The sequence below is a fragment of the Marmota marmota genome, unplaced genomic scaffold (genome assembly GCF_001458135.2).
Source record: "Marmota marmota marmota unplaced genomic scaffold, marMar, whole genome shotgun sequence".
Lineage (NCBI taxonomy): Eukaryota > Metazoa > Chordata > Mammalia > Rodentia > Sciuridae > Marmota > Marmota marmota.
This window is the reverse complement of record NW_026000229.1, coordinates 30939302-30964686: the sequence shown is the minus strand read 5'-3', so window position 1 is coordinate 30964686 and position 25385 is coordinate 30939302. Positions and strand designations below refer to the sequence as shown.

The following is a 25385-nucleotide window of genomic DNA, read 5'->3' as shown; positions in this document are numbered from 1 at the left end:
GGATTCCTCTTCTTCCTCATTTCTGTCTCCCCTAAGCTCCTTGCACAGAGATCCTCTTACCGACACAGCCTTCTCCATCAGGTCTCCGCTGGTACCCAGGTCCACAGATGCACATATATGTGCCAATGAGGTTCTTGCATTCCATTTGCTTTTCAGTACATTCATGTTTTCCCTCTTCACATTCATCCTCATCTGTAAAGAATGCATAATCATAAGTTCATAAAAGAAGTTGCATAAAAATGCCTGCCTTTTAAACTGAACAGTAGTAAGTAAGCAATTTTCATCTATGTTATTTCAGCATTGGCCTTATTTCCTTCATTATTTCTTGAACGCTGACCTCTTAATAATGGGAAGGAGTCTTCTAACCACCTTTGAACTTGAAGTAATTGCTCCCTAACCAACAGATAACCCCTTCAGAAGCATGATTCTAATCATGCCTTTCCTCTAGTCCCTTCCTTGTTTATATTTCTTTGTTGAAGCATTTTGATTCTTTTTGACTAAAGGTCTTGTTATTATATTATACTATTTTATAACATAATGATAATATAACAGCATTATAGTCACAACATATGATAATATGTTATTATATAAGCATAATGGATTATGATATAATAAACCCAAACTTCCATTATACAATAGTTATAACATGATATGCTATAATTCAGTCTTATTTTAATATTGTCAGATTCATTAATATGATATAATATTTGGGATAATAAAAGCTTTGTTTGTTATATGTGGATGAAAAGACAAGCATCCACAATATCTTATTTTCCACTGGTTTTTCTCTCTTTCATTTCCTTTTTTTCTGGGGTTGGCTGGTCTTCTTTGCTCTTTACTTTCCATTGTGTTGCATTTCCTTCTTTTGTTATTCTTCCCTTGAATGTGTTCTGAGCTAAGGAATTTGGACTTTATCCTGCATGTGATCAGGAGCTCCCACTTAGGAAATCTCCCCATTCTCCAGCATAATTGGATTGAAGCCACCTGAGAGAACAGGTGTCTGCTCATTTAAGACCTTGGGAGGAACACACTGGAGCTCTTCAAGGGCCAGGTGCAGGATTATCCAGGTTTGCATAATGCAGAATAGTCAGAGCTTTGGAAACTGCATGTGTAGTATTTTTAATGGATGTGGTTTAAGTAGGGTAGATCCATGTGCTAGCCCATTTTTGGAACACAATATCCATTGGTGAGGGGGGATATCTTCTCTTTGTTTTCTCATATACTCCTTCCTTCATAGCCTTGGATCATTGTGTCTATATGACCCCCATAGCACTTATCACACTGTATTATGCTTACTTATTTATATCTTATCTCATATTGCTTCATATTGATGTGAAAAAAATTTTTCCCATGGACGTGGGAAAATATTTTTTCTTTATATCTTCACATCTGGTGGAATGACAGGCAATTTCAGGCAGGATCTGCACAGTGAACTGACAAAGGAACTGCAGTGCTAGAGCTTAGGGAAAAGGTGGCAGGGACAACCCCTAAATTATCCATGGCCTGTATGTTTACAAATTCCCAGCCCTCCTCTACCAAGGAAAGCTTTGGAGGGCCATCTCTCATCATAGATAGCATTAGAGCTTCCTGGCTTAGCTGAGCTTGAACGTGGATATCTCACCTTTGCACATCCTCTTGTCTTCTCTCAAAACATATCCAGCGGGACATTTGCATTCATAGGACCCATAAGTGTTCACACATCGGAAGGCACAGAGCAGAGGATTCTGGGCACATTCATTTATATCTGCAGGAGAAAATAATGGATAATGGACATCAACAGCAACAGAAGAAGAAACCTACTCTAATCAAAAGTCAAAATTGTCATAAGCCTGGATGATTTCCAGGAAATTATCAAATGAATTGATTATTATATTTGGTATAAGTAGGGTGATCAAACATACAGTTTTGTTTGTTGTCCTGGTGTAATTACTAATGGTTATTTAGGTGGATGAGAAATCATAAGTCATCCTCATCCAGGGGACTTTTCTGAATTTATGGCTTAGAAAACTCAGGCTAACCACCTACTACCTCCTACAGTTATATGGAATTGGGATCTGTTTTGCCCCATTTAGTCAAAACCATTGTGTCGGAGCAGCAGCTGATCCCTCTAATATTGTTAACTGCCTCTCATACCAAAAGGTTCCTGTTTGAGATAACAGTGATTCTTCTGCTCAAGAAAAAAAGCATTCTGGATCACTGTATTCTTAGAGACCTAGATCACAGAGAGGTCTTGGTTACAGCCTTAAATAGATAAGAATGACTTCATCATTAATAGACAAAAGTGATTTCAGGGTTTAGAACCATTAGAATATGTTTTTGAAAAGGAGGGTTAAGCAGACCACCTTGCTGATCCTGTTGCTGTCCAAGACCAATCTAACTGACTGAGAATATATTGATAGCCCTGATCAGGTTTTAGTCAAAACCTTTAAAGACTCACCAACAACTCTGAAAATGGGTATTGATGGTCTATATCTGTGATGAAGAGCTCCCTTTAACACCAACTTGGCCAGCTACCTCCCCACACCCTACTTCATTTTTTTCGAAGGCTAGTGAATTCAACTTGAGAGGGTATTAGATCACCTGGAAGATCTCCAGACCCCACTCTAACAGTTTCTTATCCAGTAGAGATCAGAGGCTGACATTTTGTGTTTCTAGCAAGTTCCCAGGTGGGGCTGAGGTAAATGGTCCAGACACCACCCTTGGAGAACACCACTCTTCCAGACCTGCCTGCCCTTTTCTTCTTTCTATACATTCTACCAGGCTCACTGATGAACAGTTTGAGATGAGAGGCTTTGGCAACCTCATGCTGTGACTGCCTCCAGATAGCTATAGGATGTTGTGGTTATCTCGGTGTGCAGATGTTTCTACAAATAGAAAAGAAGAGAAAAGGAGACAAGAAAAAGAAAGTGATCAAAGGAGACAAAGAAAAAGAAGAGGAAATAGAAACTAAGACAGAAGATGGTATATAAGACAGGAGCTGTATCCAAATAGAAGTAGTGGGGACACACCAACCAGAACTCTGTGTGATATACAGTGTAACTTATGCCTTGGCTCACCTACATCTTTCTTTGATGCTCTTCAGAGAGAAGGCCACATAGAGAAGAAATGATGGAATGGTCCATCAGGTCCACATGATTTTTATTCTACACATTTTGCCTGGTACTTAATATTAAAGAACTTCATCAACCAAATTGTTCCTAGTATCAATACACCTACCCACCTACTGTGTTTAAGAGACTTACCTTCACATGTCATCATTGGACCAGGCTCAAATCCTTCCTCACAGGTACACTCAAATCCTCCAATCACATTCTTGCAGGTTCCATTTCCACAGGGATTGCCCACAGAACATTCATCGGTATCTGCAAGTGACCAAGAGTATGTATAAAACATGATGCATTGAGATGAAATAAGCTTGGATTCAGATATTCCTTTTCATTCTATCAGAGCACTCTGGTCTATAATATCTTATCTCATTCTTATTCTATTCTTACAGGGAAGGAATTTGCATATCTTATGATCACAGGTTTGTAGGTGAAATTTGACTTGCTCTGTGGCACTGACAGTGAGCATACCTAAACTTCTGGTCCTTATACTGCCTTTCTGCATGTCTCCAGTCTCCCACATTATAAAGAAGTGCTTTCTTCTCCTGGAGGTGGATGCCCTAATGGTTAACACAAGGCTTCTATAAGCAGTCAGAAGTTTCTGCTTGTTTAAAGATAGAAATACATCTCCAGTTCAGCCCTACATTACATCACTCTACAAGAAGCTTTAAACATGGTGGATTCTTGCCAGATATAAAATAGAAGACTAAACTTACGCAAAATAAGAGACCAGAGGTTAAGCAGAATTAATACACTGGATAAAATCAAGATTCAAGCAGATTTTGTTGATTCCGTTAAAACCAGATGGTTTACATTAGGCAGAAGAAAGGCTAGAAAAAAATATATTTAGGGTATGACCTCTCTAAACAACTGTAGAGAGAGAAGACATCTTAGCAAGGAGACATAAAAAATATATATGCCCCCTAACCCATCCACCTGGAGCATTCTGTCCTTGATGCTGACGTATCCCTTGGGGAGAGTATCTTCCCTTGGGAAAGGAAAGATTTTATAGAAATAACATTGTTATTTTAGCAATCCAACATTCAGAAAAGTGGTGGACTATCATAGGGTTACATCTTATGTTGGGGTCCTCAAGTCAGAGAGCGAAGGCAAGAGGAGGACATCGGAGAGAGATCCAAGGCAACGGGTTTCATTATGTGCATGAACTTGAGTACTAACTGAAGACTCCCAAAGGAAAGTGTTGACAAATGGGCTTTTGTTCTGCCACTAATTCACATTTCACAGTCAAGAGTATTATTTCTCCTTCAAGTTGATAAAAATGACAATATCATTGCATTTTAGAGTGCAAAGGTAATTAGAAATAAATTAGTTCATCTGCATAATACTACATTCCGAGGCCTAGAAAGGCTTAAGAACTTGCCTGAATTCTCTTGCCTTAGCTGGGGCTGAAATCCTCAAACCTGTTTCCTTGTGTGAAGGAGCACTTTTTAATTTACACAAACTCTCAGCACTTTTGCCACTGTTAAGTCAGGTTACACCGAATTGCTTTGGAATTCTTAGATAAATAAAAACAACACTTGGATTTAACTTGTAGTTAGTCTGGATTAAGAGTCAGAGGTCCGCCACAGAAGCTATTCTTTGTAATTTTAATAAGAAGGTTAAAGCAAGAGGAATTTAAACTGGGCCTTTCATATTACTCAATGTATAAAATCCAGATAGATTTTGTATTTTACATGTTAACAGAATGAGATTATTGACTATATATATATATATATATATATATATATATATATATATTTTGAATTTCATGAAGACTTTCATTATGGTGTCATCCTATCCTCTCTCTCTTAAGACATGTCCTGTGTCTGTCTTCCTTATGAGATGGTGAGGTCTGTGTCAGGAAGGACCTTCTCTGCTCGGTTCACTTCAGCAGCCCCAGAGCTTAGCATTGTGGGGGGCAAATGACGGAGACTTAGCTATGTGTTCTAAGTGAAGGAAACATGAATGGAAAGACGGACCTAAAGTGCCATGTTGGTAGTTATACTTCCCAGTATGAATGCTGTGTAGCTTAATTTTTAATCTGCAACATCCTAATGGAAGAAACTGACTGATTACTCACCCACACATTCATTCCCTTCTAGAATATAACCAAAGGGACACTCGCAGCGATAGGAGCCGTCTGTGTTGATACATTGCCCATGTTTACAGACATCAGGTTCTTTGCACTCATCCATATCTTAAGGGAAGGAAAAAATGGTGAATAAAAAGGTATTTTTTCTTAACAAAAAATAAGTTATGATCATTGCAGTTTAACCAATACATATTTGTGTCAAATATAATTGGTATCTGAATGAAATAACAAAAATGTGGAGCTTAACTTTTCAAGACAGATGTGGAAAAATAAGGACTAGAGAAAGGCAAAGAAGAGGCTAGCTGAGAATACAGAAATGTTGAGAATCTACCACAAGCTACTCACCAACTGCTGAATCATCAGGTCCCACAATGATCCCACTTCCATAGGGACAGATCTGGCGGAAAGCCTCTGCATCGGAGACACAAGCTCATTAACAGACTAGTGGCAATTAGTCACAGGCTTTCCCCCAAGCATTTTGTAGTAGTAAAATGGCCGCATGCTGCACATACTGAGAAGTAACAAATAAGATAGACCCAGAAACCCAGGGAAGTTAACAAGACTCCCAAAGGTATGGTGCCTACTCCTTAGGCATCTCTGATTCATAACCAAGAAGATACCTAGCCCCTGTGAGAAAATGAATTTTAATGAACATTCTAATTATACCTCAAATTAAATTGTCTTATTCTGTGAGCCTATAATCTTAATTATTTCACGGCCCTTTTGTACATGGAATGGTGCAGAGAAATAGAGACGTCAGACGTACCATCAGGCTCCGTGGGACATAGCTCACAGGGATCTCCCCAGCCTTCTCCCTTCAAGGCACAGCAGCATTCCTGTTTGGAGTGATTTCTGGATTTGGGGGATGAACACTTTCCTCCTTCAAACTTCGCATAACAGTAGCTCATTCGCAAATCTGTAGCATAAATTCATGATATCCTTCAGTTACTTTTCTACTGAAACTTTGTTGTATAATAGTCAATAGGAAACAACCTACCAAGTCAAATATGTTCTCTCATTACTATAGCAATACTCCATAAGTGACTAAGTGCCTTAGCCGAGATGGTTAAAGTCCTGGGTAACATCTGATGAACAAACCAATGCAGTTTTAATCTTATTATTTCTTGTTTCAGCCAGTATGTCAAAATAATCTGATGTGGATAATAAAATCCAACAATGTCAGTTTTCAAAACTGATATCCATTAGTGACTTCAGGATTGGAATGTTCACAGATGGAATCATTCAGAAGATCCCCTCATGATAGCTATGCTTCCACGGGTTTTCATATAACACTTGGCAAGCACATAGGGTAAGAAAGACTTATGGTCCTAATATGTAGGTGATAGCACACTTTAGTTGTCGATTCTGAACCTCCTAAGCTGTGGAACCAAAACAAAAACCCCAGTTCACAGGTGTAGAGCAAGTAAAGAAATGGCAATTTTGTGGATTGTCGAAAACAACATAAAGGTCAGTCACTGAAGTAGCTGTTGGGGACAAGCTGCAAGTGGGGCTTTCTGCAGATTCTACAAACACATGCACACATGGCCACATCAGTTAAATTTTCAACAGATGTTTGTTTAGCTCAACAGAGGGGGAAGGAAGGAAAAAGGAGGGCAGAGCTATAGGTGGGTGGGAGTAGAAGAATCTTTCTTTCAAAGAACATACATATTTCTTTAATATTGATTATTGCTTGGTGACTCCAAGGAAGATGGGATCTCTTTCTTAAAAAATTCTCCAACATTTTGCTTGACATAATTTTGGAAACTGACTTTTCCATTCTTACAGAACAAATTGGGTGATTCTAAGAAGTGAGCTCATCCAGTGGTCTGGAATGTGTTTTCGTTCAAGCTCGACTTCCAAGGCCTTGCACAACTCCTCTCATTACACAAAGGCTGCAATCTGCAGGCATTAGGGAAATGCTTTCATATCCATTTTCTTAAATGCTGACTATCTCTGCCTTCTTCATTCTCTCCCATGATTGTTTTCCAATCCCAGGAAGCCTACTGTGTGTGAGAACCACCTGTGCAATTATGTTAAGGCAAGTTCACCAGCCTTAATTACAAAAGCTAAAAACACAGTTGCTACAGATCGTGGAAGAAAAATCTTCATGAGTTAAATTTAAAAATTATCTATGGATCTATCTATCTTTCAAACTTTGTTAGTCAAATTCAGTTGGCCTCCCCAGTGAACTTGTTCACCTCTTCCTGGCTACCCACTATTCCAGAGAAATCGTCTCTGCAGTTTCCACTCCACTTCCCACCTGCTGAGGTCAGTTTCTAACAGGCCCCCTTCAGTGAACTACCCTTTTGAAGATCAAGAGTGATAAAATTCAGTCCTTGTTCTTCAGCATATCTGCCACCCATGTTAACTTTGCTGAGAAACTTGAAGATTTAACAAACTTTTATTTCTTGGAGGACACTTTTTGGTTTCCTTTATTCAAGTTTTTGTTGTTGTTGTCATTAGAGTTGCTTTATTATTTATGCCCAGGACTGTCAACAATTTTATAAAACTTAACTCTCCCCTTTGTCTTCTACTTTGTTGTATTTCTATTAAGCCTAGATCTATTCATGTTCTACTGCTGAGGTGTTAAAATTCCCTCTCTTTTCCTTCAATGGCTGACCTTATTCCAGACCCCTGCCCTATCTTCCCCACCCCATTTCACTGTACCACCCTAGGCCCAAATCTTGGATTTAGATAGATTTAAATGCATGAAGTTTCAAGTCAGTGTAAGTGACAAATTCCCTTCATTAAACTTTGCAAGTGGGAGTGGCTCATTTACACCTGTGGTCTCCAGGAACAGTATCTGTCCACCTGAGTGCCATGGCATTTGCTACTTCAAAAATATAATCCATGGTTCTGTGGAATTTTCTCCCTGGCTCCTAATTTGTCATCTTACAAGAAAAACCCAGGCCTTAATTTCCGGGCTCCAGCAAAATCTGCGCTCTGTGGGAGATTTTCTTTTGCTGGTGGTGGTTCTCTAGACTGGGTTTGTTAATCAAAGGTGCTTGCATTGGGAAGGAGAGCCTTGCTGGCACAGGTAGGTACTTCAGGGCTTGCTAGGCCGCCTGTTTACCGGTCCATCCGCAAAGAGCCCTCACTGACCTCTGAAATTTCTTCAGAACTACGAAAGTCACTTTCCCTGCTTGCATTCCTCCACTCTGGCCCTGCCTCCTGGAGCTGAGCATGTGGCAGGGCTGCTCACAGCTGGGCTGATTCTCCCTGTAATGTCAGCTTGCTCTGTGACAGGCCAGTGCAAATTGAATTAATAGCCTCAGCGTTTCCTCTGGGCTGCCACATCGGCAGATTCACACCTGGTTTCTCACTGCTTTCTTTCCAAGCCCGGGCTGAGCCAAAGGCACACACAAACAAGGGAGCCGGAGCTAGACTTTATCTGGGCTGTCTGTGCCATCCATACAGAATATCTGCTTGAATCAAGCTCCACCCTACTCACCACCCTGAAATCCATGTGGACCTCTGATAGGGACCTACAAGACCAAACTAACCAAAGGACTCTCAACTCTGGATTTCTGAATGACCAACTGAAAGGTAAACAGCTAATCAGACAGAATAATAGTAACAAGGGTCTACAGAGGACTCAGAAACTAACAAAGCTTTGTCACATATTCAATAAGATCAGTTGGGCAGGTATTACTATTGTTTGAAATGAGGAAACTGAGCTCCCAAAACATTAAAGGACTTGCTCCAGGCTAAAACATGGTACGCTGGGCCCCCAAACTCAATTTTTGGAATCTTAAACGATACCCAGCAACTCTTATGTGGTAATATGGAAGTAAGAACAAAAATACCCACGGCCACATACACTAAACAACAACAGAAAACTCTAACTCCACACCAAAAACCATTGGTAGGGAAAAACAACAACAACAACAAAAACCAACAAGACAACAACAAAAATGTGTATTTCTGGGTCCCCTGGAATTCATGAGACTTAATTTGTATATGTGGATAGCCATCTAAAAATCCCATTGTTTAGAAACAGCTAAGGTGTTTTCTGAGACTTAAGTATATATTATGTCATGTTTAAGTTCAGGCTCTTTTTGATTTGTTTTTTAATTTGAAAGTCAACCTGGTGAACCTTGAAAATCTTTACTGAAATAGTTGACACACAGTATTCTTGAAAATGGACTGTGACTCAGCAAGAATCCTGGGCCCTTCATATATATTTTTCTGCTCTTTTAGAGAATTTGGGATGTAGGGGATGGACGCCTGATCCTGAGGGCACATGGGTGAATCTGCATATTTTTCTGTCTGAAGGTCTAGGTTTGCATCCACAGTTATGCAGGGCAAGTGTGGCTGAGTGTCACCTAGGCTTTAGTATTTCAGTGGCTCCTGGTGATACTCCACTGATAGGTTTATCATCATCCGTGTTCTTAGGGGGAGAAGGGGTTTAAGTACTGAGACAGTTTAAGCAATCATACTTGATGGATGAGTTTTTAATCTTAAAAACCTTAAAAATTAACCTTCTAATATATGGTTATCATTAGACCTTGGTGAATGAAAACTCTCCATCTTCCCATTCACAAAGAATCAGAGCTTTGCCATGTTAAAAATGGAAGACCACAACAAATAAACACAGGATAACAAACCTCTGAAGCCTTCAAATGCATTTACCTTGGCATCGTCTTCCAGTAGAGGACAAGGAGAACCCTTCTGGACACAGACATTTGAAGCTGCCTTCAGTGTTACTGCATGTGCCCAAGGCACAGATTTCTGGCTCCTCCACACACTCATCAATATCTAAAAGAATTACACGTGTCAAACAAAGTCAAAGTAAAATGGAGACACCATCAGGTACCAAATGCAAAACGTACAAGAACAAAGTGCAATGGAACTTCAAAATTTCCAATAATGAAAGCTTTACACTGTGAGCTGAACTTCTAAGTTGTGGTGACGTTTTAAAAATTAGTTTTGATCGATCTTGATGTAAAAATGGTTACCTGCGAAGGTCTTCTAAGAGGTGCAATGACAAATCTCTCACTGGTTGCTTAGCTAATTGAAAAACTGGAACAATACTGCCCTGGGCTAAGAAAGCGGCAAGAAACTCCACTTCACCACTATACAGTACACAGAAATTCTTCTTTCCCCCTTTTTTACTTCCTTTTGCTTAGGATTGAACCTGGGACCTCACACATGCTGGGTTACCACATGTCCTACTTTGCTTGGGAGACTCTCAGCTTATACTTGTTAACCTCACTTCATCATTGATAGTGCCCTTTTTCACTTCCAAAATTGTCTCAATTTGGTCTATAAATTGCATGATCACTTTGCTTTTAGAAAAAGTGTGGCCAGTCTCTCTGAAAAAAAATCACTCATCACATCTCCCTCCCCAACTTTTTGCAGGAATTTGCAGTGAAGAAATATTTAAATTGAATCCCGAGCCATTCTCTTTTGGGGAAAGTTTTTTTCTATCAAAATATTAAATATCTTGCTTGGTGCAGTGGCTCACAACTGTAATCCCAGCAGCTCAGGAGGCTGAGGCAGGAGTATCACCAAGTTCAAGGCCGGCCTCAGCAAGTGAGGAAGGCCCTCAGCTAAATTAGTGAGACTAAAAAGGGCTAGGGATGTGGCTTGGTGGTTGAGAGCCCCTTCTTTCAATCTCCAGTGCCATAAATAAATAAACAAATAAATAAAATATCTCTTATATCAAGGGACTTTAATTTTAATGTGCTTGTGCCAATAGTTCTGCTCATGTTAAAATGTATTTGCATTACATGACTTTATTTGTAAAACATCCAGCTCAGGAAAAGTTAAGAAATTAACTTATTATCTTGATTTCATATGGTAAATAACACAATTAGATATTCTAGAAATATCTATGCAATTCAAAGTAATCATCTTATACAATGCAAAGTCAGTTTTTCCATCACTACATATTATCAGATTGTTTTTAAAATTGTATTATATTCCTTGTGGCTTATTAATGAACTCAACTGCTCTCAATTGAATTATTCTAATCCCACACACCCTCCATTCCCACATCCAACCTTTTCTGTAAAAATGCTCAAATATTTATTTTTGGTTGTTGTTTTTGTCATTGGTTAATTCTTTTTCTTATAGTAGAAATTAGCTTGTAGGTGCCAGCTTTTTAATAATGAGAACAAATATTGTAGAGTGGGCAGATCTGTTGACCATTTAAGAGGTCACTTTCCTTTCTATATATTTTTATTCTGTTCAGATAGGGACATTATTCATTAATTAAAGAGTAAATAAAATCAGTCTTTAATAAAAGTAATATAATACTTAATAAATTTCATTTAGACTTAATTTGGACAAAATATTTCCATTTTTAATATATCACCACTTGACAGTGATATTAATTGGATATAAAATAAAATTCCTCATCGACAAATATTAAGAGTAGAGAAAATATAAATTTTCTGATTTCACTCTGGAATTTATTTAGTCACTCATATAAAATGTTTACATATAAAGCAAACTATTATGTTATGGTTATGGTTTGTAAATATTTAAAACTGATAACTATTTTGAGCTCCATATGATTAGAAGAAATAAAATATAAAAAAAGAAAGAAAAAAAAAGAAAATGGGTACTCATTGTGGATGAGTTTAAAGACTGGTGAGTTAGCTGACTTCTTGAAAATCCATTTAACCCTGTGTATTTATGAAGTTCTGACAATTATTACTATTAACTTAATGCCATGACATGTGTTGAGAGTAAAGGAATGCAAAACTACAAAATTTACTAAGAATTTATTTGTAGTAACACATTTCCACTGCTCTATAGGTTAAAAAAAATGAGAAATTCTATAACCACTTTCATTCAATTTCAAATGTGGTCACTTAAAGATTTTAAGTGGGTTCAGGAGTTATTATTAGTTTTCACCTATTGCCACTTAAAAACATGGTTCAAGTATACTGCCAGAGGAACACAGCATGTTCATAAGCTGTAGAAGAGCACAACAAAAAAGAATCAAGGTCATATGACCAGCCATATGACCAACTACATCAGAGATTAGTACAAGGATAAGCTACTTCTGTCTCTCCAGAAGGATGAAACTGTATCTACCTTTTGACTTTGGATTTTTAAAAATAAAGTATTTAAAAATGAAAACACCATTACAGAAAGGCTACTGTGGTGATTCTAGTAGGATACCCAAATGCAGCTCATTTCCAAGCATGGATAACTCTCCTACCTTCACACTTGTCATTCTGCAGACTGTATCCAGGGGGGCAAATGCATCTGTAGGACCCATCCAAGTTTTGACAGGTTCCTGGTGCACATTTTCCCGGTTCTAGAAGACATTCATTAATATCTGCAAAGTAAAGGGAAAAAGAAGGAAAGGTTTCTTACGGGCATGATTTCTACCAAGCAATTCAAATTCAAAGAAACTGGAATCAAATAAAACACAAACATAAAGCTAATTAAAGTCCACAATTCTACCAAAGAGAAAAATAAATAATTCAATTAAAAAATATCAGCTTTCCAAGGTATATAATAACCATATTTTATTCTATCTACCACAAATTAAATGTATCTTGGAAAATGTAGTATATGAAAAGTCAGTGAGTACAATGAATTTAAGGGCACACAAAAGATTATATGACCCAGGCACAGTGGTTCACGCCAGTAATCCCAGTGACTTGGGAGGCTGAAGCAGGAGGGTCACAAATTCAAAGGCAGCCTCATTAATTTAGCTACCCGCTAAGCAATTTAGCTCTGGAAATGAAAAATAAAAAGGCTGGGGAGGTGGCTAGGTGGTTAAGTGTCATTGGGTTCTATCCCTGATTCCAAAATAAATACATAAAATAAAATAAAATAATATGAGCATACTACAAAAGTATTTGAAATAAACAGATAATAAATAGAACTGCAACTGCTTAATTATTGATTTAAACAGTTAATTGTTTTTATTTTAAGTATGATAATTTAATGTTTAAGAATAAGAAGAAAAGTCTTCACAGGCCTGATAAGTAAGATTCTTCTCTGATTTTTCCTCCAGGCTTCTAGAAGGAAGGGTTAGAATGGAGACCCCTGATTCTGTGATTGGTCTCCAGAACATCTTTTCCAGGGTCTTCCTGAGCTTGTACTTACCCACACAGGTCCTCCCATCTGGAGCCACCTCATAACCTTCATTGCACTGACACTGGAAGGACCCTACTGTGTTGATGCACTGGCCATTGCGGCAAAGGTTCCCATTTCCAGTTGCACATTCATCAACATCTGCCAACAAACAAAACAACAACAATAAAACACTTTGTTTTTTTGATATTTTCCAAAGAAAATGTCAAAATTCCAGCAGTATCTATTTTGAATTTCCATGGCCTTTGTGGACTCAGCCAAACATAAGAAATTACAATGAAGGTCTGGTTTGCATCAACAGACCTGGCTTTATGCATCTATCCAGATATAGCAACAAGGTGACATTATTATATTAGAGGTTGATATTTTACTTTAGAAATTTATATCAATTTCACATTGATATTCATTTATATTTTATTTTTAAAAGCTAAAATGAATTTCCTGAATTATGTAAAACTGATTATTCAAGTCAGCTTAAAATATTCTTTAATATTCTTACAATTAGAGGTCTATAAAATGAGCTTCTAGCTCAATACAATATTTGGTTCATTACTGTTCCCTAGCATAAGGGAATTTTATACACTTGGTCATTTACTTTTTTTAAAAGAGGCTGCAGTGAAACATCTAAATGAGAAGGTCTACATTACTCCTGAATTGTGTAGCTTTTACATAAAGAATTGCTTTTGCATATTTTAAAACTTAATTCCATTTATTTTGAAACTGAATTAATAAACAGCAAAGTAGATACAAAAATGATAGCTGAATGAGCATTTTGGTAAAAGTAATGGATGTAGTTACTGTAGCTGACTTTCAATGAGCACATTATATTTGACAAGTCCTGTAACCAACTGTATGCACAAAACGTATATATTTTTTCAAAAACCATCTGGCACACTGATGATGATCCTAATTACAAAGAACACAGATAAAAACTGATGTCCCTTGGTAATGCGCTATTTTGCACACGCACCTATACAGTCATTGTTGTGAGAAAGGATGAAGCCATGATTGCAGCGGCAGTTGAAGGAACCAATTGTGTTGCGGCATGTTCCGTTCCCACAGGCATCTCTTTCACATTCATTTATGTCTAGAAGGAAGAAAGGCCATAATTATTAATGAGAAACGTGGTCATGGGGTCACTGAAGTTAAAGAGCACTCCTATGCAGGTTGAGAGCTTCTCCATATTGGCAGCAGCTCCGCACACAGTAGAGGAAGCTCCTATGAGAAACCAAAGAGGCCAGGTTCTAAATTTTGGGAGTAAACGGTTTCCTTGGTTGGCACATGAAAGGAGGCAAGCTGAGGACATGAGAACTAGATGAGAATTACTTTATTCTATTTACTTCTAGAATTCTCCTCCCTTGCCACTTTTCTCAAATATTTTCACTTAAAAATGGAAAAAATTCTGTGTGCATCTGGGTCTTGATTCGTTGCCACCTTTGGCAAACTTCAACTTTTGGGATTTTCACTCCAATTTACCAAAAAGCAGTGACTCACCTGGCATTACTCTGCAATCAGCAACAAAATAACTGGCACCTTAAATGTTTTTGTACCTCACCACGGCAGCTAGCATCTTTCTTAAAAAGAGTTGGTGAATGTCATATCATGTTAAGGAAATAAAAAAAAAATTAAGTGAAAGAAAGTTGCTACCACTGGCTTGAAAGAGTGAGGCACAACGAGGAGAGGCAAGAATGAAGGAAGAGAGGGGATGGGGAAGCAACACTTAAGGAGAGCAAAAGGTGACGATTAGAGTTAGGATCAGATTGTGGGCATGAAGATAGATTATCTGTGATCTGAATCAGGAAGTGATTACTGTCTCCAAAGTGACTCTAACCAGTGTCTGTTGAAGACTGCCTCCAGATGAGCCAGCCACTGTGCCAGCAGTCAAGAGCCTCTGCCTGGATTTTTCTTTAGCCAAGCTGGTGGAGTTCTTTATTAGGACACATTCTTTGTTAGGAGATTCCAGAAAATTCAGGTGGATCAAGGAGAAAAAAGTGGGGAGCATCTCAGAGCTATGCAAGGGTTAGATCAGCAGGGCTGATTATGTTCCTTTAACTTGACTCTGGAGAAGATGAAACTTGATGAGAATGCTGTCTGATGGATGAACTAGTTATCGTCAAGGGCGAGCGGTTTAAACATTGCTCTACTGATTCTTCTTCTTCCAGATGTGAAATTAATTCATGTTTTTTAAAGCCCCCAAAAGACATAATGGTAGAAAAGGACTTTAAAGTAGAAAAAAAAGGAAGAAGGTGAGAAAATGAGTGATTACATATTGGAAGTTTATTCTAGGTCAGTATCCTGACATTACTGAAACCAAGGAAGAGATTTAAAATCTTCTTTTTCCTCTAGAAAAATGATTCTTCAAAAATTTTTCTTTGCCTTCATGGGATATGTAACTTTATCCTTTGGTCAAAAGTTTTTTTAGGACTGGGGTGTGGCTCAATGATAGAATTTTTGCCTAGCATGCACGAGGTTCTGGGTATAATCACCACCACCACCACACACAAAAAGTTTTTCTAAAACTGTGACAGCCTAATGAATATCAAGAAAGAGGCATATTATACTCAGATTGCTAAAGATTAAACAATATATCACTACTATGTACCTGCCTGTGTTTTTATTTTATAAATAGCAGAATAACTATAGAAAGACCAATGTTCAATTTCATACCTATTCAGATGCAAATAAATTTCTAATAAGATGTGAAAAAAATGAAATGATAATCACATACTTACCCAAACACATGGTTTGATCAGCATTTGTTTTGAAACCAGTATGGCAAAGGCAGTAGAAGCTTCCCACAGTGTCAATACACTGTCCATGGCTGCATATATTGGGGATTTCTTGACATTCATTGCGATCTGCAAAACAAAGCATTTTAAGTGAGATTTAGAAGACAAAATCAGACAAATCTGGCTGCTGAAATTTAGTTTTTCTTGATGGTCACTCATATTGTCCCATGTCACCATTGCTTTATCTAATTCCTTTATCTTTTAATTCTATCTGATCAAGTCTTCATCTCTCCAACAACTCCTTTTAGCCCTTGACAATCCTAATGTGTCTTTCTTTTTATTCATATTTATTCATAGGAGAGCTCTCTTGCTTTGCTTCTGCTGGCCTTTAAGCTCTAAATTAGATTTGTGATCAACTGAATCTCTTGCTTTCCTGAAATCTGATTATCTGAGGGGTGGAATTTAATGCATAGGCTCACAAGAGACATGATTACATGCTATTTATCATCTCTATTTTTTAAAAAAGCTTTCAAGACTCTAGGTTTAGAGTAAATGTAATTTGAAGGGCTTTAGACCTTCATGATTTTCCTATTATCACAAAGGAAAACATCTCTACACAGGTGCCATTGACCATACAGTGTCCTGCTTTTGGTTGAAAATTCAGACTGTTTGCCTGCCCTCTCTACCGAGCACACAGCAATTGGGAATGAACTCTTTTTGCTACATAGAGCAACGCTGCTTGTCCCAGGACAGATATCTCCTCTGTTTGGTGTGTGCAGGCTGCCATTTTTATAACTCTTAGCAGAGCCTATGGATCACCATACTGTTTAAAAGTCCTGAATGAGGTTAAAGATATCATTATGAGAAGGAAATTGGGATTGAGCAGCTCAGGACTTATGGCTAGCCTGTGCAGAAATGCTAGTTAACAAATTGTGATTACTCTTATTTTAGAAAATGAATTTAAAATGAGAAAACTGCTTCCTACGATGGGCACAGGAAATCAACTTTCAATCCCAATTCCAGTGAAGGGAGCCGAGCTTGAGGAAGTATCACTTTCAGGGAGAACTGGATCAGGAAGTGTGCAGGGGACCAGAACTGCCTTGTGTCTGGGTCCCTCAAGGAAATAGAGAGCACTGAGGATCTTCATGAAAAGGGACTCTCAGTGCTTTTTTCTCCTTTATTGCCCTTCTTCATTCTAGTTAAAAAATAAATAAGAAAATATGCAGTATTCTGAGGTTCCTGAGGTGAAATAAAAGTTACCATTCTAGACAACTCCCTTGCTAAATTCTTGCTTTGTCTTGAGACCAGAAAACTAGGTTTCTACAAGCACCAAGATTTGAACTCCAAGGAGACAATTTTTGAAGTTGGAATAAGAGGTTTGGCCATACTACCAGGGGGAAAAAACCCAAATAGTCAGTGGAGAGAGAGGAGACCACTAGGAAATGGCTGGGAAGAAACTGTTTCCTGTCTTGAGATAGACATTTCAGAAGGCGGCTGCATTTGCTATCCACCTCTGAGGTCAGACTAACATCCTGAGCAGAGATATCTAGTTATTCTCTCAGCAGCAATGCAGTTGCTAAAGTCAGTCGTGATTTGGGATTAGAATCAATCTATTTACTAATTCAAATAAAAATCATATGATAGAAGGTTTTAGTTCTTTCCCTTTTAAGCATAGGCAGAGAGGAGTACTTTACAATATGCCTGAAAACTGCCAGGTAGAGGTTAGCATTTCAAGATATTTAAAAAAGATTTTTGAAGTAGGATGTAAATGAAGACATTTCCAGAATAAAGTCTTCAACCCTAGGGGCCAAATAGTTACACAACTCAAATACATTCCCTTTCTTCAGAGGATTTCAATGAATGAAGGAAATTGAGCTTTGGGCTACAACAACAGTCACTCACTACACTTATCCTGATAGAACCAGATGCATTTTATGTATTTTAATATTCTTCAAGAAAATGTGAAAGGGCTTAAGCCCCAGCAGGCTATGGCGGGATGTCTTACCTTGATGTATAAATAGCTCTGTCCCATTTCATGCCCAAGTGTGAAAAGGTGTGAAATGGCACATTCTATATTATCAGCAGTTCTTTATTTTGACTGGAATTATTTCACCCAGTTCCAAAGAAATATAAATTAAGAGTAAAATGCAGGGAAATGGTATCAATGCCAAGTTTCACTGAGGGTATTGTGGTTCATATCAGAGACGTCCCCACTTTTCCTGTCCTGTATTTTTAATATGGATAACAACATCTCTGTTGACAAAATGCTAAATACTTGCACATGTTCCTTTAAACTCAACAAAACAAGTCTTGATTCTCAAAGTGATTTTTTGTTCTGCTCTTACACCCGCTTCCCACCAAGGTCTCATAAAACAATGCAAAATACCCTTCAGAGAGCACTGCACTTCCTACCACTTAATCACTGGCAGGCAAGGAAATCCAAGGAAAATCTGACCATGTTCCCTTGAGTTGTTTCATTCACAAATGCATAAAATATCCAGGAAACTCACTTGGAAATGATCCGTAAGCAGAATAACACATTTTTCCTGACCTCTTTACTAAATATATAATGATTTATAATTACTTTAAAACTTACAGGAAAATTATTCTGAGGTATTATTTTGCTTCTGGTTTGAAACACCGGTGTTTTAAGCTTCATGCCACTGGCTACAAAATACCATCGAACACGGAACAAATTCACTATCAATATAAGTTGACAAGGCAACCATCCTTATTTCTATCACATCCTTGACCAAAGTGAACCATGAACAACTCTAACCTCTAGGGAACACAGTTTCTCATTTACTATAGGTGTATTACAGCTAATAAAAGATTATTGATGTTTGCTGCCTTCAGTGGGTGATCTTTTGTCTGTAAGACATTTGGGAAGACAAGTAATGCTTCTCTTCAGGTTGATCTGGTCCAGCTTGAGAATCGAGATTGGGGTATGAGGTGGAGAAGCCTCCCCTGCTGCTCAGGGAGAAGGTATGGAAGTAAAAAAAGTAATTTGATCCTGAATACTGAATATATGTGAGGGTAGGTGTTTGCATGTGGGACAGTAGATAGGCAAACCTGAAATGTATTTATGTAAACAATCTCCTTCTTGTTTTACAAATATCATCAATAAAGTGGCAAAAAGCTAGGTGTTTAGACATTTTGACAATTTTCCATTTTTCTCATTTTGCTAGAGTTTATCTATTTCAATCATATCTCATATATTCTTCAGCCTTAGATCTCAAAAGAAATCTAGTTATCAGAGGCTTGTGAAGATGACCTGCAGGGGGATAAGAGTGGCTGGTGGGCACCACTTACCGTTGCACTGTCCTGTGGGCGTGAGGCGATAGCCAGGCTTACAGTCGCAGCGGTAGCTGCCTGCAGTGTTGATGCACTCGGCACTGCGCTGGCACACGGGGCCGTTCTGACACTCGTCAATATCTGCAAGCAGAAGAGAATGTAATTCCAAAGAGCACAGAATCTGGCGTCCAGGCAATGCAGTCTTACTTACATCTGATCTACTGAAAAGTCAATATGGATGTTTCATAGCACATTTATTCATAATTGCTAGAACTTGGAAGCAACCAAAATGGCTTTCTGAGGTGAATGTATGATAAGTAAACTGTGGTACATCTAGATGGAATATTAATGAATATTCTAAATTTCTAAAAAAGCAATGAGCTATCAAGCCATGAGAAGTTATGGAAGAAACTTAAATGCATGTTATTATAAGTGAAAGAAGAAAATCTGAACAGGTTATATAGTATATGATTTCAAGTACAAGACATTCTAGAAAAGAGGACACTGTGGAGACAGTAAATAGGACAAAGTAGTTTCCAATAGTTAGGAAGGAAAGAGGGATGAACAGGCAGAGCATGGGAAGTATCAGGGCAGCAAAACTATGCTATCATACTGTACTGATAGATATGTGGCATTACAAATGTATTCAAACTCACGGAATCTACAATAGCAACAGTGAACTGTGGACTATGGGTGATAAGGACATGTCGGTATAGGTTTATTGATTATAACAAATGCAAGAAGGTTGTAGATAATGGAAGAGACTATGCATGTATAGGGCTGTGGGTATATGGCAAATATCTGTACTTTCTTCTCAATTTTATTGTGAACCTAAAACTACCCTAGAAAATAAAGTTTACTTTTAAAAAAAGAGAAGACTGAAAACCCATTATCTAAAAACTCCAGAGCTCTTCTACTTCAGTATTATCATTCATATAGGCAATTTCTTGATAATAATTACACATGGACTCTGATGATGCTCATATCTTTAAAACAAAAAAGTCATTTGGGGTTAGGGATACAGGTCAATAATGGCATGCCTGCCTAGTATGCACAGGCCCTGGGCTCAATCCCCAGCAAAAACAAACAAAAAGCTAAGTCTGAAACTCAGCTTTTTAAGGCCAGGACTTGATATAGGTATAGTCTAATGATCCCCAAGATTTTATGATTCAACAGGGCTGCTTTGGTCTGGAAGAGTGTAAGATCTGCAGAGCATTTCAAACTTTAATGTCCATATGAATTACTTGGGATCTTGTTAAAAAGCAGATTCTAACTCAACACATCTGGGGAATGGTCCCAGAGTCTCTATTTCTAGTAAGCGCCCAGGTGACTGGGGTGCTCCCTGTCTTCCAGCTGCAGGGTTACAGAGACTGCTGCTTAAATTACTGCCACAAGACAGTCCAATCAAGAAAGCAAACATGGGAGATTGCACATAAAACTACTGAAAACAATCCAACTCTCAATATCAAAGCAAAGAATAAAATGAATATCATGTGTTCTAGAGCTTTTACTTTGCTCAGGAGTTGTTTGCCTGCTTTTATTTTATTTTATTTTTTTTAAACTGGGACCAATGTCTGCATTGGCTATCTCTTTAGAGGTGTTCTGAATGGCTTTCACCCCCATTCCCACAACAAACACAATAGGCAGGGAAGTGACATGTGCGAATTTCTCTTAAACACTTGTTTAAACAACAAAAACCCCAGATACCTGATATAGTTCAATTTCATGACATCACAAAAGTTCTTGCACAACTCATGGGGCAAAATACATGCTCCCCTCTCTCCTGCTTCAACAGAATGATCTAGTCGTTTATGTCCAGTAAAGGGAATATCTGGAACATTGGTGAGAAGTCCTTAGCACCAGTTTTGGGTTTTCACACAGAAGTGGACTCAGCCAAAGAAGTCCCACCAGGAGGTGGCAAATGCATCAGCAGATGCCTCTCAGGTGTGTGTTTCTGTGGTGGGAGAACTGAAGGACCATTAGTATGAGCTTCAGTAAGTGAGAGTTCCTGTGAGAGGTGGGGTGGATCACGCCTCTCCATGCAAGAGATAGAGCAAAAGTATGCTGCCTTGTTATGATGGACCCAGCACCACCTCACTCACTATGTCTGTCCTGATCTTAACCAAGACCATAAAGAAACACAGAGGAGAAGCCATTGGAGAAGCCAAACAGTGTCATGGACAAGCACTTCTGTGATGCATCAGCCTAAAGTCTGATCAAACACACACGTGGGGAGAGCAGACATATGGAAGCTCCCTAAACCACTTCCAGAATCCATTCCAGTTTCAGTGCTACTGAGGCATGTATTAAATCAACCTTCATTTTCCAATTTTCTAAGAGTGTGTTTCCAAGAGCTAAGAGTGTGTTGGGAAGCAGCTGAGCCTGATTAGTTTTTCACATTGAAGAAGAAGAGTGTATGAAACCAAAAATTGGAGCCCTCAGTCATCTTACTGGCCACTAAATGCTACCCTGACAGCAAGGTGACAACTCCACTTGTCCTTAGCACTCTGACAAATGGTATTTGCAACTCATGTATGTCGCAAGGTCTAGGTTGACTCTGGCCATGGCTGCTGCTTTAGCATATATAAGTAGTGAAGAGGTACCAAGGTAATCACCCAAGAGACCTCTGAGTGGAAGGGAAGAGGAAATGCCATGAGAAGTTGACAAACATCCTGGTGGGGTAAGTACCAGGGGGAAAGAATATGACCAAAAGGAAGACAGCCACCTCCAGCACTATAAGATCATTGCCATGGTCTCCTTTCTCCTCTCCAGTGTCCATGTTTCCTCTCCAGGAGCCTGGTCTTTGATGACCTCCAGAAGGTGGGGACTGGGACCAAGGTCTGCACTGGCAATCTCTTTAGAGGTGTTCTGAATGGCTGTCACCCCCATTCTCACAACCAACACAGCAGACAGGGAAGTGACATGTGCAAAGTTCTCTTAAACACTTGTTAAGAAAACTTAACAGGTATGTGGTTACTAACAAACTAGAACTTTCCCTGTGGTATATAAATTGTCTTTAGTTTAGAAAACCAAATGTTTTTTTTTAAATATTAAAATGTTGACACATGCTATAATATGTGCCCTAAGAGGATGATAACCTTTTCTATAATGCATAATACTCTGCCAGAGGACCAAAGTTCAAGTATTAAATAGAAAATTATTCCAGTTATTCTCAGGCACATCACATATTTAATATCCAGTAATGTCTCCCTGTTATAAAAATATAGAAGAATACTATCTTCCCCAGATGTAGGAAGAAATATGAAGTGCTGTAAGGAATGTTCAGACTCATAACATAGGAGAGAGAGTGAGTGTTTGTGTGTGTGTGTGTGTGTGTGTGTGTATACACAGCAATAGGAGGTAATTTGAAAATGAAAAAAAGTACCTTTTGCATGCATGCCAACATTTTTCATATAAAATTAAATTTGCTGTCCTTGCCATTTGGAATTCTCTCATGCATTTGGAATATTTGCACTAACCTTGTTTTCACTTGGGAGTAGCAAAGTCTCCATTTGTTGGAAGAGAACACTGACTTTAAGATTCAAGTAAAGATGACTGTCCACTGATGTTTACTTTCAAGCAATGTGAAACAAAAGAAATCTATGTGACACACCCAGGAACTCAAAAGATTTTTCATATCAGTCAGGAAATCTAATACATTGTGTCTTGGGGGAGGGGGCTGCGGAATGCACATCCTGGCTTTTCCACTGGGAGTTAGAGAGGTTTTTGCATGAAACTTCATGTTGTTCCACACCATGCCCTTCACTGTACCTAGAGTTTGAAGCACTTCTGAAATTTCAAGTTATGAAGTTTGGTGAGCGTGTGTTTAAGAAGCTCGTCAGCTGGCTCACTGCTGGATATGACATAGTACAATGCCACTCACCTTCACAAACCAACAACTTGTCATTATAGAAGAACCCCACTGGACATTCACATCTGAAGCTGCCAACCATGTTGATACACACTCCATTTTCACAGACTCCTGGGATTTCCCGGCATTCATCAATATCTAGAAACAGAGAGTTGCTTGTGAGTGATGGTGCAACATGTGATCCCTGCACAGGGAAAGAGAGGACTGAAAGGGCATGCGTGCATGTGTGTATGTGTTTGTGTGTGTTGGGAGGAGGAAAAAAATCAATGAAGAGCAAATTGAAATAACTAAGCTACTTTCCAAACATTCATGTGTCTATGTGTATTTAGTATCTTTTTGGCTTTGTTTCAGAACACCAACTTTGCACAGGTAAGGGCCATCTTCATATCCACTGGGCACTGTGGATATACCAGATGAGTAGGTTAAAAGTGACTGTTAAGAGGAAATGGCCTCTTGCCTCCAAGTGTACAGCAGTGTTTGGCAAAAATGGAAAGGTGACTTGAGGAACAGAAGAGAAGTCCAAGGTTATGGAGAAATGCCATCTTTCAAGTTCTACTTCTAATCCCCCTTCCTCCTTCATGTGGCTATAGAAAGGAGTAAATGAGATGTGGGGCTGTAAGCTGGGCTGGAGTTGAATGTGAAGACAGGGTTAGCACCAAGGAAGGATGTCACTGCAGACTGTGTGCTTCCTGAAGCTGGGGGCTGGGACAGCTCTACTTGTCCTTAGCACTCTGACAAATGGTAAGTGGCTAATTCTAATTTGTTACATCAAGAACCAGTGTCTGGCTGGGTGTGGTGGCGCATGCCTGTAAGCCGCTAGGGTGGCTTGGGAAGCTGAGGCAGGAAAATCTCGAGTTCAAGCCAGCCTCAACAAAAGTGAGGCACCAAGCAACTCAAGGGGACCCTGTCTCTAAATAAAATATAAAATAGGGTTGGGGATGTGACTCAGTGACTGAGTGCCCCTGAGTTCAATCCCTGGTATCAAAAAAAAAAAAAAGAAAAAAGAACCCGTGTCTGGAAATGGGTTGGTAAACATTAAAACAGGACCAAGGTAGGAATGAAAGCAGAGCCAGGATCCTGGCATTCATCAATATCTGAAGCTATAAAGGGATACCTGCGAGCAAGTCTCAGAGCCTCCTCACCAGCCTGGCTTGCCTCATCTGTTTCCTACCTGCTTCCTACTCCAGGCCATATAAATGTCCTCTGAAATAACAGTAAAAATAGTAATAATAATAGTATTCACAGTCTCTGGCTGCATGGCTAGTGTGCTTCTCAAGGAGTTGACCTGTATCTATTCACTGAATCAGCACAGCCACCCTGTGAAATGGTGTCTAGGTCCTATGCCTGTCTTCACTGTGCAGATGAGGCAACTGAGGCCAAGCCAGAGGAGGTAACCTGCCAAAGAGCACGTAGTCAATGAGAGACAGAGTCAGGATTTGATGGAACCTGCTAACAGGATATCCTGCTCCCTTATGCTTCTCCACATCACCATCCTATATTCTTCACAGGATGGTTTTCAAAGTGCTTGTTCCCCTGGAGGACTGCTCCAGCAATCCCTTGACAGTGTAACAGAACACTTCCACTGTAGTTTACGTAAAGCTACAGTCTAGGATACAAGTCACCCTTTCACTAGGCTTCTATTACTATTGTTGAGCCTCTTGGTTTACTTATAGCCAGGAGCCTCTGCAAGGTACTTTGCATAAATTGTAGGAAGATGCTCATAGATTCTAGGGTACCTGGAGGAGCTGCTGCAGATTCAGAAAAATCACATTTAAAACCAACCTGTTTCAAAGGAGAAATTTCAAAGGCCACAGGTAGATTTAAGACCCTTTTTCAAAGGGCTTGATTCTGTTTGAAAGCAAATTGATCTACTTAATGGGGGAAAAAAGTTTTGAATCTCAAAGGGTACAATCTCAAAACACTGCTATTTTGAATACAGGCACTCATGTTTTCAGTCTTTTCACACTTTTCTCATGTTATTAAACATCTATGAGAAATCAAATCACAACTTTATATTATCAACAAGAAAACAAGCAAAAAAGCCAAGTAGAATCCATTCTGTTGGTGCAGATTAAAACATGAAATATCATATTCATATTCATTTGTTTAAATGTAAGTGATATATATTACCAAGACTAACAATAACAGGCTGAGTCAAATCTCTAGCCATTTCTAGGTGTAAAATAGCAAAAAGATATATTAACAATCTTGCTTTCTTTTCCTGTCTGGATTTT

The 25385-nt window shown here is 38.7% G+C and overlaps 1 protein-coding gene across 1 annotated transcript in view; it reads right to left on the bottom strand.

Annotated features, from left to right (window-relative positions):
- The window catches only part of Fbn1 (fibrillin 1), a 228871-nt gene that overhangs the window by 20076 nt on the left and 183410 nt on the right, over positions 1-25385 (bottom strand). Inside the window, exons 43-55 of the mRNA XM_048793250.1 lie at positions 23164-23289; positions 19299-19421; positions 15990-16115; positions 14228-14344; positions 13270-13398; positions 12371-12490; positions 9829-9954; positions 5963-6112; positions 5542-5607; positions 5185-5301; positions 3243-3362; positions 1622-1744; positions 61-192 (exon numbers count right to left, since the gene is read on the bottom strand). Of these exons, the coding sequence (XP_048649207.1) occupies positions 61-192; positions 1622-1744; positions 3243-3362; positions 5185-5301; positions 5542-5607; positions 5963-6112; positions 9829-9954; positions 12371-12490; positions 13270-13398; positions 14228-14344; positions 15990-16115; positions 19299-19421; positions 23164-23289 (1575 nt within the window). The remainder of the gene's footprint in view (positions 1-60; positions 193-1621; positions 1745-3242; positions 3363-5184; positions 5302-5541; positions 5608-5962; positions 6113-9828; positions 9955-12370; positions 12491-13269; positions 13399-14227; positions 14345-15989; positions 16116-19298; positions 19422-23163; positions 23290-25385) is intronic.